This window comes from Peromyscus leucopus, chromosome 3 (genome assembly GCF_004664715.2).
Source record: "Peromyscus leucopus breed LL Stock chromosome 3, UCI_PerLeu_2.1, whole genome shotgun sequence".
Taxonomy (NCBI): Eukaryota; Metazoa; Chordata; class Mammalia; order Rodentia; family Cricetidae; genus Peromyscus; species Peromyscus leucopus.
This window is the reverse complement of record NC_051065.1, coordinates 64,293,163-64,314,344: the sequence shown is the minus strand read 5'-3', so window position 1 is coordinate 64,314,344 and position 21,182 is coordinate 64,293,163. Positions and strand designations below refer to the sequence as shown.

The window sequence follows — 21,182 nt, the reverse complement described above, 5'->3', positions numbered from 1 at the left end:
GGTCTATCTTTGCCTACTTTGGTCTCTATAACAAAATCTCCAAGACCAGGGGACTTATAAAGAACAGGGATGTAAGCCTCACAGCTCTGGAGCTGGGAGTCCAAGGTCAAGGTTCTTTTTGATTTCCTGACTGGTGAGGGTCAGGGCCTCAGAGATGGAGCCTGTTCACTGCCTCCTCACATTGGCTGGGATGGAAGAGAGAGTTCTCTGGGATCTCCTTCATACGACACTAACCTCAATCACAGGGGCTCCTCACCCATGGTCTGATCACTTCTCAAGAATCCCACCATCTTGGGGTCTCAACATACGGGTATTGGGGAACACAAGCGCTCAGACCCTGCAGTGCTTTGGACAACAAGCCTCTCTATAGCCTGGGAACCTGGATTAGAAGTCCTTCTACCTGCCAGGATCTGCATCTATAAGGAGGCAGAAGTGCAGGCTTTTTGTCCCCTGGAGTCACTGAGTGGAGGTGGCATATTTATTTTGCTTCTAAGGAACTCAGACAAATAATCAGTGGTCATTCAATTATTTAAACTAAAGTAAACCTGCCAACAAATTCAACTCCACAACGACGGGACTTGAATGCCACATTAGTGTTTCCTGTGCTGCTGGCAACGACGCTGATCATAGGACCTCCACATTTGGAACAAGTGGTCGAACGAGCGCGTGAAAGACTCGGGTTTGACAGGGCCTGCTCTTTGCCTACCTTAGGATAGTGGTAGGGCTTCACAGTGGGGTAGACAGAGCCTGTGTAGGTTGGCAGCTCCATGAGAGGAACCCGAGAGTCGTTGATGGTGGCATAGGCGAGCCTCGTGCCGTCCGGTGACCACCAATGCGCGATGTGGCTCTTCAAAATCTCCTCTGTGGGAAAACAAAGCAGAGAATGGTGAGCAGAAGATGACGCTGGGGAGATGGGGCCGCAGGGGGGCTGCAGGGGGCTTCACGGAGCTGCAGGGGGCACAGGGGGCCACAGGGGGCTTAGGGGGCTACAGGGGGCTGTAGGGGACTTCAGAGGGCTTCAGGGGGCCACAAGCGGGCTGCAGGGGCTTCCGGGGGCTTCAGGGAGCTGCAGGGGGCCGCATGCCCCTGAAAGCTGGCTAGGGACAAGCGACACCTTGGGTCTGTGTGTCTGCTTTCACCTCTATGCTTTCGTTTGGCTCAGCTCCCCTTACCGGGCTCAGAAGTGTCTGATACCCACCGTGAAGCCTGACATGGTAAACTAGAGCTTAGCCAAACACAGGCTGATTTTGTGAAATTGGCTTTTGTGTAAATTTGATTCCTGGGCCTAAGGAGTACTCCCCCACCCCCCGCCCCTTAACTGGGTAATCATTGGATTTTAATTATCTCATTTAATTTTCTACCTTTTCTTCATAATATCTGATACATGTGACAAACTCCTTTTTCTGCTAATGAGTGCTTCTGAGTTGGACTGTTATACAGCGGTAGGGGTGTGTGTGTGTGTGTGTGTGTGTGTGTGTGTGTGTGTGTGTGTTCAGGTGCATGTGCGCATATGCTGTGTGGTCTGTGTGGATACCAGAGGAGGACCTCACGTGTTCTTTAGATGATGTTCACCTTGTTTTTTGAGACAGGGTCTCTCATTGGCCTGGAGGTCACCAAGTAGGCTAGACTAGGCACATGTTACTATGATTGGCTTTTTGTTTTACTTTTTTTTTTTTTTTTTTTGAGACAGGTCTCATTATCTAACCCTGGCTGACCTGAACTCACTATGTAGACCAGGCTGGCCTCCAGCTCACAAAGACTCACCTGCCTCTTCCCTGAATGCTGGGTTTAAAGGTGTGCACCACCATGCCCAGATTTTTTTTTTTCTATATGGATTCTAAGGATTGAACTCAGGTCCCTTTTACTGACTGCCCCATCCCCCTAGCCAGGCAGACTGTCATATCAATATGACTTTACAAAGGACACCAGAGGAAACCAGTTCACACTGTGGCATGTTCATGAAGACAGGCCCTGGGGCAGAAGAAGCTATGGGGAGGCTCAGCCGAAGACAACAGGTGACTCCACATGGCAGGTGGGGACCTGTGTAGCCGTGTGCACTCCTCTACCACAGAGGAAGGAGGAGGAGGCTGTGTCCTCAGACTACAGAGGTGCCTCAGACTTAAACATCTCAGTTTCACTGTGTGACTATAAAGCAAAATGGACCCGTCCTAGAAAGGACAGAGACGGAGATGGGAGTCCAGTCAGAAGTGTCCAATATCTCTTCTAACACACAGGCATTTCCACTCACCAGAGTCAGAGAGAGATGAACTTGGTAGTTTAGGGAGAAAATCCTTTTTCTTCCAGTTGTTTTATTTCTGGGACAGGGCCTTGCCTACAGAGTTCAGATTGGTCTTAAACTAGTGACCCTCCTGCCTCCATCTCTCAAGTGCTGGGGTGACAGGTGCATCCCACCTCACCCGGCCTCTACTGCGTTTTTAACACATCAAGAGAAGATACTGCCCAAGCATTACAAGCCAGAAGCTGGGAATCAGTAACCCCCAAGATCCTGTAGAGAAACAGACTCAAAGTGTTAAGAAGTCCCTCTAGATTGTCTTTATAGTGACGACCCCCTATTACACAGGTGGGGTCCACTCAGAAGGCCATTGTCACCCCAACCTGCTCTTTGTTCCTGGAGAGGTAGGAGGCTGAAGACACACAGAAGAGGAAATTCCCGTGTATACCTAGCTGAGAACAGAGAAAGCTGAAATAGTTGGGAGTTACAGGCAGAGGCACTGAGGGGAGGATACATTGGGAGAACTGGGGCTGCGCCAGTCTCAGGGCCTGGGGATGGAGAGCAGGTTGTGAGGGTGAAGCTTACTGGGAGGTCTCAGAGCTCATCAGTGCTAGCCCGACTGCCACTCATGACACATTTCACAGCCCAGGCAGAGGACTCATGAGTCTCTCTGCGAGCTGGCTGCATCCCAGAGGGGCCTTTTGATGGTGAAGTTTTCTCTACCTTCTCCTCCCTGTTCTGATGATGGTGGCCTTAGGGTCATACTGAAGGAATTTACGAACCTCACCAAGGATCACTATCCTGTCCCACACTCCATGTCCCCCAGAGCACCTTCCCACAGGCTTATGCAGCCCGTGCTGATTCCTTACCACATGTGGCATGGCTTGTCCCCGGAGTAGTATTCCAGCCTACTCTGGGGTCACAGACATGCATACCTGCGTCAAGGTGACTTTTCCCATCCAGGGTAGCCTAGGCTAGAGCACAGAGCCAGTCAGAAGGGGATTAAGGGTTCATGTCATAACCTGTCCGTCTATTTTTAAGTCCCCATCTGTGAAATGAAAGGGCTCAGTGCAGCCCCCTAACACCTGCTCCAGGTGTGTTGGCATCTCACGGTGTCCATTTGGCTCCATAGGGCATTTCTAGTGCTCGTGAGGACACAGAGGTGAGTGAGGGAGGAGTGAGGAGGAGGAGGGAGAAGAGGAGGAAGAGGAGCAGGAGGAGGAGCAGGAGGAGGAAAGCACAGGCTAGGCTTCAGGGCTTGTAATTTTCTGGGTCTTTGGCAGCAGAGGGAGTGCTGACTTTGACATGCAAGATTGGAATGAGGTGGTTCAAAAATGACTTTATGCAGCATCACCTGATCTGCAGGCGTGCTCACAAGGCACAGTGAGCGATGAGCCCCCGTAGATGGTCTCTGGAAAACACAGCCACCTTCTAAACACAATGCACTGCAGGGCCAGAAGGGAAGGGACCAATTGGCAGTCACTGTGGCCTAGCAGGGCAGAGCTGGGGCAGAAGGAGGAGGACCAGGGTCTGGGGAGGCGGCAGCGTGCCTCGTGGCTGGCTTCTGTTTCAGACATCCATTAAGAGCCAGCCCAGGCAAGCCCAGTAGAAAGGTGGCTGGCCATGCAGAGACAGACAATGAAGAGACAAGCACAGTCGCAGCAAAGCCCTGGAGAGATGACACCTCTCCTCCTCCCGACTGAACTCAGAGCAGCTCCCCTAGATCTTTGGGATGACAGGATGCCAGTCTCATGCAAACTAGACTACCCTTCATCCCTTCCTCCTCCCACATCTCACAGTGCACATCTCGCTTCAAGACTGGTCCTCAGCCCGGTAGGAGATGGGACTTTAGCCTGAGCAGCACAGCCAAGGAGGGTCACAACCAGACAAAGAGAATGGAGTCTCTCACAGTGCCATCACCAAGCACCAGGGAGCAGTGAGTTCAAGCTCAGAGAACGTTAATGCTGTGAAACAATCCTAGTGTTGTGGGGAGGGTTAATCCGCACACTCTGCTGAACTACAGGCAATGATGTACTCTGGAGAAGGGTCAGTCATTTCTTCTGTCCGTTGTGTACCAAATGGTGACCCCAGTGGGCTCCAGTATAGTTTAAAGCCAGTGGCCACACAGAGAGTCTTAGTTAGAATCATAGTCACAAACCAAACCAAACCAAACCAAACCAAACAAAACCAAACCAAGCAGGAAAGGGACCTGTAGAGAGGAGGGGGTGATAACAGCAGTGGGAGGAAAAAAGGGTGGTGGTGGAAACAAATGGAATGCATTTTATAAATATATGAAATTGCCAAAGAACACATTTAATTAATAAAAATTATTTTAAAAATTGACAATTCACCCTTTAACTCATTCAGACTACTGAATGTGGGAATGCCTGTGTAAGAGTAAATGCATTGTTCCTGAAAAAAGAAAAGAGTACCTTTGGAGTTGTCACAGCTGGGCCAGAACCTGGAGTGCGTGGGTAAGAGTGACACATGTCAGGGGTGGGGGGCATATGCTAGTTACTGTAAACTGCACCCCACAGTAAGATTGGGGCATCTAGAAAGTTATTCTAGGGATGGAGAGATCACTCAATTGATAAAGTGTGAGGTAGGAGACCTGGGTCCTGTCTCCAGGACAAGTAAGTAAAATAAGTCTGGAATGGTGGCACATGTTTGGAATCCCCAGGCTGGGGCTGTGGAAACAGGCAGATCACTGGGGTCCACTGGCCAGCTGACCAGGTTAGCCTACTTACTGATGACGGGTCTCATCTCAGAAAAAAGGGGGCGAGACTTAAAAGATCAACACTAGGAGTTTCTCTCTGGCCTCTACTTGCACACAAACACACACGTGCACACATGTGTACACCTGCACACAAGGAACACACACACACACACACACACACACACACACACACACACACACACACACACAGAGGTGGGGCTGTCCTGCCACTCCAAAACGCAGAGCCCACAACACTAGGATTGCAGACTTTCCCACTCCCTCTACCCTCCCGTCCTTCGGCACACTGTTCTTTGGTGGGTTTTGTTTTTGTTTGCTTTTTGTGCTTCTGTGTGCTGGCTGCTCATGAAGGAAAGAATTAAGTGTAAGACACCTAGAGGGAAATATGGGGCAGATGGAACCCTGACAACAGAGCCTCTTTCTGAATCTTCTGCAAACATTTTCTCCAACATCCCTCACCTAATGAGGCATCTGTGTAACTTGGATGAGCCAGATGTACTTCGAAAACGGAGATCTGCAGATAGGGAAAGAATCCCCATTTCATCAAGAGGATTTATTCCGAGAACCCTTTGCTTGGAACAAAATGAACAGCTCACCTTTCTAAGCAAGTACAATAACTCAGGAAGCAGGAAGACCTGTTTTCCTCTGACTTACCTCGCTCTGTTGGGGCACAATTTCAGTATACACAGATACACACACACACACACACACACACACACACACACACACACTCACATTTGAGGATACCAGCTCATGGATGGTTTTCTCTGTAAGACGCAGGGGGAGGATATGTACAGCTCAGCTCACAGGAACACGGGCTGGTTTTTTTGTTGCTGATGAAATCATTTGCAGTGTTGTTCATTTGTGCAGACTGCCTTAAGGGTGTGTCTAGTGGGACAAACCTCCATTGACTCAAAGGATACAGGTCAATGTCATACAGGTTGCTTGGAGGTCTCCATTCTCATGCTACCACATTTGACAAGTGTGAAGCGGAGTGCAAACTGGTGAGATGCTGTGTGTGTGTGAGTGCTGTCTACCCAGATGAGGACTTTGACTCATGGTGACTTGGGCATGGGGAGTACTGTGTCCTCTTTCCTACAGAAGCTCCACGGGCAGCTTTGGTGCATAGTCTGGGCCTCAATGACTGGCAGAGAAAGAAATCTTGACACTGTAATAAGTGTGAACCTAGGGCACACCAGGCTGAGTGTTATAAGCTGGACACAGGAAGACAAACTAGAAACTGCATACAATCTCAATTGCATGTGGGATCTATAAAAGATAGAGTAATAGAAACAGAGAGAAGGCAGTGACCAGCAGCAGTGTCCTGGTTGCTTTGTGTGTGTGTGTGTGTGTGTGTGTGTGTGTGTGTGTGTGTGTGTGTGTGTCTATTTGATATTAGCAAGAGTAATCTGGAAAGAGGAATGTCAATTGAAGAAATGCTTCCAATCAGATGGCCGGTAGGTACATCTGCAGTTCATTTTCCTGATTAATGAATTATGTGGAAGGTATAGCTCATCTAGCTTGTAGATGGTGTCATCTTTAGGCAGGTGATTCAGGTTATACAAAAGGCAGGCTGAGCAATTTATGGGGAACAAGCCAGTAATCAGAGTTCCATAGTCTCTGCTTCAGTTCCTGCCTCCAGTTTCCTGTCCTGACTTCCCTTCATGAAGGACTGTAAGCTGTGAGGTGAACTAAAACCCTTTTTCTGCCAAGTTGCTTTTGATCCTGGTGCTTTTTTTTTTTTTTTAAATAATAGCAATAGAAACTAACTAGGTGACGTGGGTAGGGTGAGGAGTAGGGGCGTGTGGGTCAAAGGGCCTGAGTCTGGAGGTCAAGAAGACAATCCCTACCAGGATGACAGGGGTCACTAATGCATCATTCACATGAAAACTACTGAAAGGAGATCTGAGGTGTTCTCCCCACAGGACATGCAGGATGTCATATATTTGCTAACTAGACTGTTTTAGTAGTTATACAGGATGGACACATACATGTACAGTTTTCCCCTGTACATCATAATGCAACACAAGACAAAACATGGCTGTATGGAGGCAAGCATGTTATCTGATCGAGTGGTCAGAGTGCATACAGCCATGGCATCACACATCAAGTCTGCTTCCCAGTTTTGGGGAAACATCCTTCTTAAATGGAGAAATGATAGGTTCCCTCAGAGCAGCATCACAGGCAGAACTGTGTCCCTAAAAGAAATGTTGATATTCTCACCCTACCTGAGTGTGATCTCACTTGGAAACAGGCTGATGCACAGTGGTCATTACATGTAAACTAGGTTGAGGTTTTGCTGACCTTAGTCCAATCTGGCTAGTGTTCTGAGGAATGGAGAGGTGACAGACATAGGAAGAACATGCAGTGACAACAGATGTTGAAAGATGTGTCTGAAAGCCTGTGTTAACATTATTGGTCAAAGCCTGAGCCTCCCACCTGCACAAAGGCCTGCGCCATGTGGTAGGGACAGTTTAGAAGTTCATAACAAACAACATGGGAGCTGCCAATTCCAAGTGATATGGGAGCGATCAGAGCAGACCATAGTGGACCTGGGGGAAAACAGACATCCAAAGGAAATCAGGAAGGCAAAGTGGTGGAGCCTGGAACTTACTCCCACCCGCCCTGCCACCTCTGCTTCTGGACAGACAGTCAATAAGTTATTGCCATATGGAGAGAAAAACCACCTACTAGCCTCCAAAGGGCAGGTGTGGCATGTTCTGAGTCTAGATTTTGCACAGGGGACAGGGTGTGACAATCATTGCCTCTTTCCTGCTTCCTGCTGGTTGGAGTGAAGATAAGGGTGTGGCACTGTGGTTTGGGCCTCAGACACCCCAAGATGGGAAACACCTGAGGATCAGTCTTTTCACTGGACAGCTTGCCCCTCTAGCCAGTACCATCCAGAACTGGGCAGTTACTGCTATTTCCAAATGGAAGGCAAGGCTGCTTGCTTAGCATTCCATCAAAATCCACAAGGGACCTGATCCAGGTAGAGTGTGTGCTCTTCTCCATCTGGCCAGCTCTGTGAAAAGGGAGCTCACTGCTAAGGGACACAGAAGGGCAATTGTACAGACCTGGTGGACAGCTGTTTGGGGACAACACCCAGCTCAGATGGGAGGGACTGATACCAGGACCCAAACCTATGGGCTGGAGGAAAGGTCCCCCACAGTGGCAAGGATGTGCTGTCCTCTTGGTGGCTGGGTGCAGGGGTCCCTGACCTACAGACCCACCATTCAAGTTCAGCTGGAAGGAAGTTTGAAGGTGGTTCAGAGTGCCACACTTCTCATCAGTGTGAGATGGGAAGGGAAATAGGGAAACTTGGGGACTTTTTTGGAAAGAGTCCTAGCTAGTATCCCACAGGGACCCTTAATGTGTCCCACAGATGGTCTCTCCAGGCCCATAGGTCTCATTTTCTGAGGCAAGGCAAAGTGTGGCCAAGAGGCCAGAGTCTGTTCCTGTTTTACTAGGAACAGAAGAAATCTATTTTCTCCTAAGCCCTCTTGCATGTGCATTCTCTCTGACTCAGTGGGCTGGGGCATAAAAGGTAGGTCTGCACACTTATGGTCCCTTCCTCTGCAGCAGAGCTGTTTCTGAGTAGTTGGAAGCCAGCCAGCCAGCGTCACAGACAGGGCACACCTGCCCTGGCCTTTTGTATACCTTGTAAGTACAGAAAAGAGGAAAAGCTAGCCCTGCCAGGCTCAGCCCAATTCAAAGATGTCACTGTCCGAGGTCATCATTCTCAGGTTCACTCAGAGCAACTTAAATGACTAATGTTTTGTGTAGGAAAAACGAAGCAAAGGGAACACCTGAGCCAGGAAGCCAGGCTCCTGTTCCTGGGTTACCCTTGTTGCTATGGCTTTCCTTGACCTTCTTTCTCCATCTTTATTTAATGGGCACTTGAGGGACCTGAAGTCATGGCCCCAAAGCCTTCCATTCATGGACCTCTTATCCAAATTAATACCAGAATGTCATGCATATACCCCTTTTCTTATTTTTACTCCACTGTTGACATATATATATGTATATATATATATATATATATATATATATATATATATATATATTTTCAAAGCTCTCATTCACTCATTTGCTTGGCATCCAGCCATGCATTCACTTGGTGACAACCTAACACAACAGACTGAGAACACACTATGGACAGACACACTGAGAATAATTTAAGAACTAGGAGGGAGGTGGAGGCAGGAGGATCAGGAGTTCAGGGGCATTCTTAGAGATGTAGTGAGTTGGAGAGCAGAGGCATCATTTTGAAGCCCTACAGTCTGGGTATGAGTACAGTGTTTGCTGATTGGTTCTGGCTTTTCCCCGAGAAACAGGGGTGTAGGTTTTAGTTCAAGGTCATATGTAACGTGGAATTCCCAGCTGGAACTCAGAAGAGGGGAGCTGGGGCCTGCTTGGAGTTGGGACTGAAAGACTCAGGGCAGGAAGGGAGGAGAGGGGGCAAGGCAGCCTTTGGCCTCTGGTGGCAGTTGCTGGCTGCAGGCCTGTGGGTGACCCCAGGGTCTTTTGTCACCACTCTGTACTGGGTGAGAGAGACGAGATGCTTCCTGAAGAGGTTCTGTGCCTGCTTGAGGCTCGTGACAGAGAGCAGCATCTCCTTCTTCCTGCCACACTGCATGTTGAGAGCGGATGTGAAGGAGCCATCAGGGCACAAGAGGGTCCTCACTGGGGGAGATAATCAAGTGATAATCAAACATGTGAAGAGGTTAGCTGAGAGAGGATCCGAGCCTGCCACGAGGATCGGAGCCTGCCACGCGGGGGCTGCGGGCTCTGGTGGAGAGGCAAGCAGCCCATCCTGCCCATGAAATTGGAAAAAGGAAACTGCCAAAGGCTCACACCGCTGAGGAGGAAATGGGCAGATTTTCACGGATCTCACCACAGCTGCCTTCCACTGCTTATTTTCTAAAAACAAGCATTGTCACATTATTACATTGTTACATTATTTTGTGCGTGGGGACATGTCCCAGAAAGTGTGTGGAAGTCAGATGACAACTAGGAGTTGGTCCTCTCTCTCCAATCACGGGGACTGAACTCAGGTCACCAGGCTTGGTGGCAAGCGCCTTTACCTGCTGAGCCACTTGGTCCTAGCGTCCCATTTTTATGTCATGTATAAAGATGTATCTCCTCTGCAATAGCACAATCCAAGCAAGCCACTGCAGCTCAACTGTGCTCACCATACTACCTCCCTGCAGCAGCAGCAGCAGCAGCAGCAGCAGCAGCAGCAGCAGCAGCAGCTCCTCCTCAAGGGGCCAGTGCGTCCAGGGAGGAAGGACTGACAGAAGGTAGAGACCGAAGGAAGTACAGACTGCTTCCTTCCAACATCTCCAACCTCCAAACCTCAGTATACCCTTCTCTTAACCTCAGGTAGAAGCCTAATTCTGGGCCCTTCTGTTTTCCTTTCTTGTCAAAAATATAGGCCAAACACTGTGTGTGTGTGTGTGTGTGTGTGTGTGTGTGTGTGTGTGTGTGTGTGTGTGTGTGTCTTTCACTGAATTCCTCTAAGATCCAGCAGCACTGAGTTCCTGGTAAACCCAGACTGGCTTAACTGCTGGATGAGAGATCCCTCCTCAAAAGAGCAGTCATGGCAGTGGGCACTGTGAGTCCCCACCCTCCAGACCACTGAAGGAGAAAGTCTCAGTAACAGCCCATGGCTCAGGGTGCCCCAGGGTGGGAAGTTATGGGGTCAGTGCTGTTCGTCCATCTCCTTTTCTCCCCTCTCTCCTGCCACACCAGTGCCCATCCGTGCAATTAGAGCTCAAGGCTGTTTGGCTTTTGGGAACTTCACAGAGCCTTAACTCTCCTACCTATGAGCCCCCTTTGAGGTCAGGCCAGGCAGCCAGGCAGCCAGGCACCTTGGAGGTGGCTGGCACCTGTGCCCAGGATGGACCAAAGCTTGTATAAACTGTCCCTGAAATACGTCCACTTTCAAGCAGAACATTGCACATAACACTGTAGCTTTGATGTGACCATAGTAATCTACCCAGTGATTGGTTTAGTGTCTCAGGTAAAATGGATTATCAACTCTGTAATGAGTTTTCCTTTCCCTACAGTTATAATTTTTTTTCCTGCTGTTTTTCCAAAGCTGATCATTCTCTTAATATGCATCAGAAAGTGAAAAGAAACAGGGACTCTCAGATGAGAACTTTAAACCCAGGGACCCAGCTACCAGCCATGGTTTGTGTTTACCAAGGGTTCTTACAAAGGGCAGGCTTTAATTTTCATCCTCTTATGAAAGACATATTTGATACAAAACAAAATGATTGCCTTAAATTATAGGTAATTTTTCTTTATGGTTTGGCTCAGGCATAAACATGATGTCTATATCACACTCCTCCCCTCAAGGCTCAGGGATCTTCAAAGAAGAGCGGTTAGAAAGATTGTAAGAGCCAGAAGCTGTGGACAACTGCAAGGATACGGTGCTTTCCGGACACAGTGGAGCGGCTGCACATGTGATCTCACAATGGTGCGACCGCACGCACAAAACTTGTGCAAGCTCAAGCCAGACAAAATCCCAGGATGGAGGGGGCTGGGGGGAATGAAGTCCTGCCCCTAGTCAAGGAGCCATTGGTATTTGATAGCTGCTTGGGAGAGTCAGTTTTCTTTAATGGTGTGACCCCTGGTAGGTCAACCACACACCAGGGCAGGCCCATACCCAAAAGTAGTTGGCCAACATCAACTGTACTCAATGGGCTTGAAGTGTGTGTGTGTGTGTGTGGGGGGGGTGGGGTGGGTGGGTGGATCTGAGTAGAGTTGGGGGTTGGCGAATATGGTCAGAATACATTGTATAAAATTCTCAAAGAATTAACAGAAGAATAAGATTTGCTTTTAGGAAGAACTGAAGGGAGGACCATCTAGCACATATTTTCAAAGAAAACCCTAATTCACGAGCACTTGCCCTAATCAGACTGAGATGTTCTGTGTAATTATTTCCTAATATCAGTGAAAACACAATATGTACCAGACAGGAAATTAGGTTGCAAGGTTTATTAAAGAAAAGGTTAATTAGCTAAAAGTTATGAATGGCTCTTGGGTGGTTCCCAGGCCCTGCAGAATTGGCTCGTGACTTACTTCTGGTTCCAATGGTGAAAGAACAAGAGTCTACCCTTAGTCCTCAGGCTGGTGTGAGGATTCTAAGTGAATGGGAACCTATTTCTGTCACATACGCAGTAGCAGTAGAATGGGTGTCAGCCACAGACACAGGATGTCCCCTCACTGTAGAATTTGAATGGAATCCAGCAAAGCACACCCTGGGCTCAGCTCAGCTCTTCTAAACTGTTCAGTCTCCATCCTCTGCCTGTCTCTCTGCTTCCTGGGGTCACACAGTGGACAGCATGTTATACTCAAGAGGATGAAGTTCTGGTTCCAAATGGGCACATTAGAATTATTCTACTCTAAGCCAAGACTGTGTCCCTAGGCTAGCTAACCTATTCTCAAGTCCAAGCTGTACTCATGATGGGGACACTGACCAGGAGGTGACCAAGTCCTTACCAACTCTAGTATTCCTTTGACAGTGATAACAGTAGCTGTCTTTACCATTTGAGAAAGGCAACTGCATGGGCCTAATGCTAGGATAATGCTGGTGGGAAATCAGTGACCTCTCTAAGCATGAGGTGACAGTAGATCAGGGTCATAGGCATACCCAGTGACCTCCCTAAGAGTGAGGTGGACAGTGGATCAGTGTCACAGGCATAGCCAGTGTCCTCTCTACAACGAAGGGACAGTGGATCAGGGTCACAGGTATAGCCAGTGTCCCCTCTCAGAGTGAGATGGACAGTAGATCAGGGTCACAGGTACATTCAGGGTCCTCTCTAAGGGTGAACAGTGGATCAGGGTCCTAGGCATATCTTCATTTATTACATGATGTTACATTCTCAAACTGTACAGTTCCATACCATACCCATTCATCATCACCTTATAACTCCAGCATCCTGACCTGAGCTCCACACAAGCTGTTTAGGACACAGTGACAGTGTGTGATGTAGAGTCTGGACAGGACCAGAAGTGGGGATGTGAGTGCTTTTGCTGAGAAGGGGAATCCAGCCATTTGTAGTAGGCATGCTCTGCTGGACAGTTCCTTTGCTAACTGCCCCTCTGTATTAGAGTGATGTCCTGGAGGAATTCATCCCCAGCTAGAGGGCAAATGGCCACACCATGCAGAGGCTAGGCTAGGAGGTGCTCTGTGAATGACTTCCAGTTGAGCTAAACTGAGATGCATCATCTGAGGTGAATGCCCATTCCTGAGTGCTACATCTACTTCTGGTCTTTCCCTTGTTTCCAGTACAGCATGGGGCACAACTGATTTGTCTCCATGTCCTCAACAGCATCTCACCCCCAGGACCTTCTAGCTTTCTCGACCCAGTCTGCACCGTCTGTGTTCTGAACAGGCCAGAACTGAGAAGTACCTGTTCCAAACACAGCCTTTGAAAGTGCTTTGTAAACAGAAAGCGCTCAACAACTGACTTCAAAACAAGCAGAAGCAGGGACAGGGGAAGTGCCCCACCTCAGTGCTCAGCTGGAGGCCTGGAGAAGGGTTTCTAGCACTCTGTGGAACTGCATTGCCATCTGCTTCCATCAGAGGGTGGGGAATGCATCCTGGCTAGGAAGCTGACACTGAGCATGGTGGCCCACGCCTTTAATCCCAGCACTCAAGAGGCAGAGGCAGGTGGATCTCTGAGGCCAGCCTGGGCTACAGAGTGAGTTCAAGGACAGCCAAGGCTACACAGAGAAATCCTATCTCGAAAAACAAAAACAAAAAAGTAGAAGCAGCAGCTGGCCTGTACCTGTATAGAAGTTCCCAGCTCAACCATGTGCTCTCTGTTCCTCCCACAAATGCTGAAGTTCTAGAACCTTCTCTGACTTCTAACAAAGCACAGTGGGGAGATGGACTTTTCCCTTAGACAGGGCAGACAGGGCAAGAGTGTGACTGTGCAGATAGGCAGTTTCTGTGAAGGGGCTTGAAGTATCTCTGCTGCTTTCTGCAAGGCAAGATTGCCATTGTGGTCTCTGATCCCTCTTCCAGAATGTCTATTCCAAGAACACTTGCAAAATGATGACTGGAGCCATCAGTGGTAAGTGATGCAAAACTACGAGGTCCTGCAAGACTGAGGGAGCAACAGTAAGTGACATCTCTCTGGTTTCATGGAACTTAGCCTGAGTTAGAGAAGGCTGCCCAGGTCTGATTTTGCCTCCTTCCTGTGGAGTCATTTCCAAGGCAAAGACAGAATATCGAGTTGCATTTCAGAGGATCAGGTGTTTATCTGGCTCTTTGAATAAATCTTTTGTTTGTTTTGTGATGGTTGGCAGAAAATGTCAACTTATTTTTCTAGTAGAAGCCACAGACAGAGTGAATTCTCCTTTGCTTAAATCTAAATAGCACAGAGGATTCTAAGCCCCGAACCATGCTGTGAAGTGTTTGCCCCTGACATTTTGTTTTGTTTTGTTTTTTTTGGCTAATTGCAATCCAGTTGAAGAGACAGAAGTAACTCTGACTGCCAGAATTACTGTATGAACAAACCACCCCAGGAGAAACTTCCAGAAGCTTGAGAAGAGCTTACAGCATGCTACCTCTATCAGGGATGATTGAGGCAGAATGGAACAGTCAAGCTCAGGGTGGGACAGGGAGGGGAGGGGATCGCAGTGGAGGGACTTTGTCACTAGTCTACCAAGAAAGTCAGAGTAGGGAGGTGCTACATCAGGGCTGGGTCCCACGCCCAACCTGAAGTTGCCCTTCTCACAAGGGAGGGCTTTAATATTCTCATCAACAGACCAGAGGGGACACTGGGGACTTTGTGGAGAGTCCCAAATCTTATTAATGCTTTTGGAACTCAGGTCCAAGGCAGAATGATTCCACTTAGTCATGCTCTCTCTCTCTCCCACCTCAAATGCTAAAACTCTAGAATGTTCTCTAGCTACCTGCAAACTCTTACATAGGCTAGGTTTTTTTTTTTTTTTTTTTTGCCTGAGCATCCTTCTTTCTCTGCTTCAATGCTGCATTAACCAAATATTCATAACCCATCTCTCTCCAACGTCCAATCAAACAATGTGTGGCTGTGTCCTTTGAACCTCACTGCAATCTAATGAGATGGGAAGGGCAGGTGTCACCGAGCCAAGTGCATGTGTTTTCCTACTATAGTAGTTAGTGAGCATTTGTAAGACGCAGGCATGCGGCAATATTATTAGAACCCTTTGAGAGACCGAGGGATGGGCTCAGGGACAATGGGAGCTTACTTAATATCTGGGATATGTGAAGTCCTGACCCAGAGTCCCACGTGGAACCCATTTGACCACAGCACAGTGATGATGGAGGAGCCTGAGCCCATCACCCCCAATCACAGGGCAGGGATGGGCCGAGCTTGGTTAGTTACTTGCTTTCTGCCGTTGTGCAAATAAGAATGCTGTTCCCCTGCTAACCCGTGGTATTCCACGGCTCAACGCAGGAGAACCCATCTGCCTGGCCAGTTTCAGCACTGCAGATTGTCATCTTTTAATGAGGCAAGAACAGATCCAAATAGAGTGGAGCCAGTGAGGTGGAATTAGGCTCATCCTACAGGAACTGTGCCAAGAACTCAACTGTCGCCATGATGGCCTGTACAGCCCTGCTTCCACCAAAGCACCCTTTGGAATCTGGGTCCAAGAAAAATTGCAAAGTACATAAATAACATGCCTGATAGATCTGTACTCGGAAATAAATGGCCTCATTCTAAATATGGAACATCTTATTTATTCTTGCTTGCATCTGCTGCCTTCTCCTGCCACTAAATACGTTATCCAAGGTGCCGGGAGCAGAATTTAATGGGGGGTTAAAAAAGAAATCAGAGAACATCAAGCCAGAAGGCAAATGCAGCTTTTACCTCGCAAGGCTTGAAGCCTCTCATGCTAATCAGCACTGTGTTATTTGCATATTACACAGTGCTAGCGAGGCTCATTATCATCAGAGAGCCGCAAATTCTCACAAATCAACTCCCTAAGAGCGGGAGTCTGTTCTGCGCATGCCTAAGGCAACCACCAGGCGGCGGCATCTTTATCTTTCACTCCTGTGCTGAAGTTGTTTGGGTTTCCTTACAGAATTTTCACCTTCCAGGCCAGCCATGCTGTGCAGCAAATCCAAGGACACTTATGAGTCCCTTAATTTGCAGCCTCTTTTTTTCTCTTAAGGCACTGGCAGGTGTGGGGAAGTGGAGACAGACTGGAGACATACTCTACGATTGGAGACATCTTTAGTGAGACTTTTCCTGGAGCAGTATCTACAGGGCTGAAGCCCATGGCTTGGCCTCTATCTTCTTGCTTGTTTGAGATAGGGCCTTGTGTAGCCCAGGATGGCCTCCAACTTACTATGGAGCAGAGAGTGACTTTGAGCTCCTGATCCTCTTGCCTCCACCTCCCAAGGGCTGGATTACAGCTCCATACCTGGTTATGTGCAGTGCTGTGAAGCAAGTCTACCAGGGCTTTCTAACTGAGCGACATCCCCAGTTCCATATTCTCAGGGGTCTATGTATCACCGGGGAGAATCAGAGACCTGTGAAAAGCTCACTGAAGAGCCAACCACCCACTAAATATGGCAGCCTGGCTACATACACTGCCTCACGAAACAGGGTCTGTCATCCTCCTACATGGGGAAGTGCCTTGAATTTCTAGTGATGCCAAAAGCAGGAGTGACACTGAGAGCCTCCCATCAGGCCTGTCAAAGGTGTCTTTAAAGCAGGTACCAGATCCACTGAATTCCACACTGCTGGGGTCTCGGTGCATACAGACAGCTGTTGTTTACTGTGGGAAGCAGAGGCAACATGGAAGCCTGTGGCCAGACGTCTGGGTCCAGCAGATTGAAAGGTCCTATTACACGCTCTCCAATTCCCCTCTTGGTTCTCATTGTCCCTCATGGTGTGTTTTCCGGACTCAGTTTCACCCTCCCATGAAAAGAGTAGGTGTGGGAATCTCTGGAAGGGAGACAGTAAATTCACATCTCCGGTACCCTGAAGTCAAGTCGGCAATATTCAAGAGAAGTCACGGAACTGGAGCCCTCAGTAGGATCCGTTTCCACCTGACCACTGAGGGGTGCTGTGGGCTGCTTTAGGGGTACTGCCAGCCAGCTGCAGCTGACGACTGCCCCCCCATCCCATTCATTTCTGCTTTATTCTTTCCAAATGTGCACAGCCATTCACAATGGCAGGTTCTGCCCTCTGCGTACTGCCAAAGGAAAGCTCAGCTTGGCTGCAGAGTGAGGGGTTCTGATGTGTCGAGTACTTTGCTGGAGCAGAGATCAAACCCTAGGGTTGCCCTGTGTCCCTAAGCCCCCAGTACCTTCTCCAGAGCACCCAAATGCCCAGGCCTGGAGAAAACTAGTGAGAATCTCTGACCATGTGAACAGAGCTGGGGCACTCAGTGGCCTTGTTGGAGGAAGCAAACCTTGCTTAACACAGCTGTGAGGTCCCCAAGATGGGGTGACATGGGGACAACCACTTTTTAAGCCAACTCCCCCCCCCTTTTTTGAAGTCTCTGTATTAGGAGAAGCTTGTGTTGGGCCACACATCCCAGGGTCCTAGATCTGAATAAAAGACAGAGGAAGAGTTGGGAAAACATGTCCTGACCATCCCTCAACAGAAGGAACTATGGAGCGATTTACAAATCTTTTGGCAGACTACTTCGTGGATTGATGGATTGATGGTTGCCTGGCTTTCTAATTTTCCTTCTACAGTCTCAAGTCAGAATACATCATTTTCCCCCAAAGTGTCTATGTAATTGCGGATGCATGCCGTGCAGTTAGGGTGTGGCAAAATGCCATCTTGCTACATGAACTTCATAACTACAGGTGCAGGTGCTGTAGCACCGCTGTTTCCCATGGTAGGAATTGCAGCCAAGAGCTGTGGCTCTGGAGATGACAAAGGCCTGAACTACACCTGAGCAACAGACAGAAGTTGATACCTGTGGTTTGTCTTTGCTTCCTAATTGGGCTGATGGCCCATTGTCATTGCGGGAAGGGTTCTTGGATTCTCTTCTCCCCGCTTGCTCCTCCCCATTCACCAAGTATCATGTTGCTGAGCTCCAGTGGCCAGCCAGAGGCTGGGGGCCTGACAGAGACTTGAAACACAATTCAGGATGAGGGCCACAGTAAGCACCGGTAGCATTGCCAGGGATGCATCTTGTTATCTGAATTTCTCACCCTTACTGGGCTGAGATACAGGAAATCTGCAGGGGAGCCACATAGTGACGGATAGGGTGTCACTTTTAATGGATGCTCTGTGTTCCGGAGAAGGGGTTACAAGTGTGGTTCTGAGTAGACCCATAGAGACTGAGTCCCAGTGAGTAGAGGCATGGTGCTAGAACTCCATTCAGGGTGGCACAGAGTCCCAGCCCTTCATGGAGCAACACCTCCTAGAAATGTCTTCTGGCAACATCTATTTAAAATTCCAACATCTTTCAGGCTTGGTACCCACAGAGCTATTGGCTCTTCTTTTTAATGAACTGACTGCCAGATGTATTTATGTCTTCAGAAAGAGAGGGTAGGTCCTTCCTGTGGGGGCAGTCCAGCAGGTGACCGTGTGAGTCAGTAGGTGACTCAGGGAGACAATATTCTGCACCTGGCTGCTCAGCAACTCTTAGGAGAGCCATGTACTTTGTGCATGGCCCAGGTCTATCATGTCAGAGGACACTTCTGCCACCAGAGCCTCCAGAGATGCTCAGTAGAACTAGAGACAGCTGAACATTTCCTTCTAAAACCAAGAGGCAAGTTGAGCATAGACTCCATCATTACACTGTGTGTCCCTGGCACTATTAGACAAGGAAAACATTAGAAATGGAAGTTTAGAGTTATATAGTTCACTACAGTGAAACTTCTATATGAGAAAAAAAAAGCCTTAAGAAGCAAACAGTGAACAGAATAATTAAGGCTAGTGTCCAGCTTATGAGCCTCCAACTCTCAGATGTATCGACTGTAGATTTTAAATTTCACCATGCTACCCCAAGGTGCAGATGTATCTGTCTTATTCCCGCAACCAATGCATAATTTAAAAGCCTTAAAACTATAAACATTGAACACACGTCATTTACCCAATGCTCTTGAGATTGAGTAATTAATTGTCAGCAAGGTTTTTCAAGCTTAAGGGGACTTTGTCCTGTGTGCCCTCAGATTTCTCTTCTTTCATGAAGTCAAACAAGCCATCTATTTATGTTGAGTTAAAAATGATCAATAATCTTTCTAAAATGCTCAAAGCCTGTATTGACTTGCATCAAATGTAGAAGCAGCCCTGATTTACAGAGCCAGAGGTTTACAGTTATCACATTTCTGTGCCACACAGCAGGTGCTGAGGCGAGGTCCTGCTTGTCATTGGGCATGATGCCTAGGTTTCTTTCTGGCAGTTGGAAGGATGCTTGCTGGGTCACACCCACTATATTATAGTTGCCAAGGAAGAAGTTCACACAAGGTGTGCGAGGCATTTATATAGCTGCTCACCCAAGTTACTGAAAGCTAACGATCTGGCTTGCCCCCAGGCTATTATCCCTGAATCATGAAGCAGAAAGTGATTTTGCAACAAGATACCAGAAACCCTCACCCCTCACCCCATGTCTTTCTGCAATTGTTCTGGGTGGGCCAACAGAGGATGAGTCATCTCCAACATCAGGGCACTACACCACCAGTGAACTGGGAGGGCAATGCAGCCCTCTTACCACCCCCCCCATATTCCCTACCCCCAGAACACCCCTGGATTCCTGCAGATGCTGCACTCTGAGCCTGAACCAGCTCTCCGGCACCTGAACTTTGTTAGTTCAAACTTCAAAGATGTGTGTGATCTGTTCTTGCTTAGGTCAGTTCTGCTGGACACGCCCCTCCTCTAGCTTGGCTCTGTTCGTACCTGTTCTAGAAGTCAGGGGAGAGAATGCTCAGTTACAAGTTATCATGGTCTTTCAGCTCTAAGATTCATAGGAAACTCCCAACTAGATCACCAGCTCCCTCCATGGCTTTTAGGCCAAACTCTCCTTATTGCCTCTTTTTGTATGATCCATGAGCTAAGAATTGGTGTGTGTGTGTGTGTGTGTGTGTGTGTGTGTGTGTGTGTGTGTGTCTGTGTATGCATGGTGTGTGCATATGTGTATGTTCATATATGTGTAGGTACACATGTTCAGGTGTGTGTCTACAGGCACATGTGTGTATGTGGAGGCTGGAGATTAACATCTGTTGTCTTTCTTGACTGTTCTCTACATTACATATTGAGACGGGGTCTTTCTATGAACTGCAGCCCTCTAACTCAGCTAGTCTGGCCAGCTAGCTTGCTCACAGGACCTCCCACCTCCGCCCCATTTCTGCTTCCCAAGTGCTGGGATCACAGACAGCCTCTATGCATGGCTGACATTTACACGGGTTCTCTGAGCCATCTCCCAAACTGAATTAACTCCCTAGTGTTGTTTTTTTGTTTTTTAATAGATGAAAAACAGGATGATGATTTAATAATGTAGGAGAATTACATGGAAGCAAATGTCATTGTCCATAAATAAAGATTTTTTTTTTGGCACTCAGCCACATCATTTGTTTTCTTGGGGTCTATGGCAGCTTGTTCACTGTAAAGACAGAATTGAGCACGGACAAGTCATCACCTGCCAAACTCAAGCAATTTATTATCTGTCCGCTTACAGAAACAGCTGGCTCACTCGGGACAGATGTTCTCAGCTCCACACTAGCTCCCTTGCACTGTAATTCTTTGACTGAAGAAATCAATAGCCATGAGGCAATCTTTAAGACAACTTGAATGAGATGAGAGCACTCTGTCATCACAGAGCAAGGGAGCAATGTTGCTGTGATCCAGAGGAAAGAGTGACGTGCAAGAAAATAAGTCGGTGTCACTGAAGACACACCCACATTTCAGTTTTGGAGCCGTGGAAGTGACAGGATAGAAAGGCAAGAAGAGAGGTGATGTGGGGGAGGGGTTGACAGGACGTGGGGCCAGAGAGGAGGCATCGGCACAGGACAGCTGAACAGTGACGAGGAGGACCCTGGTTGTCCTGGCTCTGGACATGGCTGCCGCATTTTATGCTGTGTCCTGATTCTGACTCCCTGTCTTCGTCCATTGCTCTTAGGCTGACTTGTGCAAAACCAGACATGTGACTCTGGCTGGCACTGTATCAGAGAAAGCAGAGGAGCAGAGAAGCACCATCTCACTCCATACCCTGTCACGGCTGAACGTGTCTCTACCGCATGGCTCTCATCTT

At 48.3% G+C, this 21,182-nt stretch overlaps 1 protein-coding gene across 4 annotated transcripts in view; it reads right to left on the bottom strand.

Moving 5' to 3' along the window:
* Positions 1-21,182, bottom strand: part of Dpp6 (dipeptidyl peptidase like 6) — an 876,452-nt gene that overhangs the window by 86,010 nt on the left and 769,260 nt on the right. For all 4 annotated transcript variants that reach the window (XM_037204345.1, XM_037204347.1, XM_037204344.1 and 1 more), the window contains exon 9: positions 707-861. In XM_037204345.1, coding sequence (XP_037060240.1) covers positions 707-861 — 155 coding nt within the window. The remainder of the gene's footprint in view (positions 1-706; positions 862-21,182) is intronic.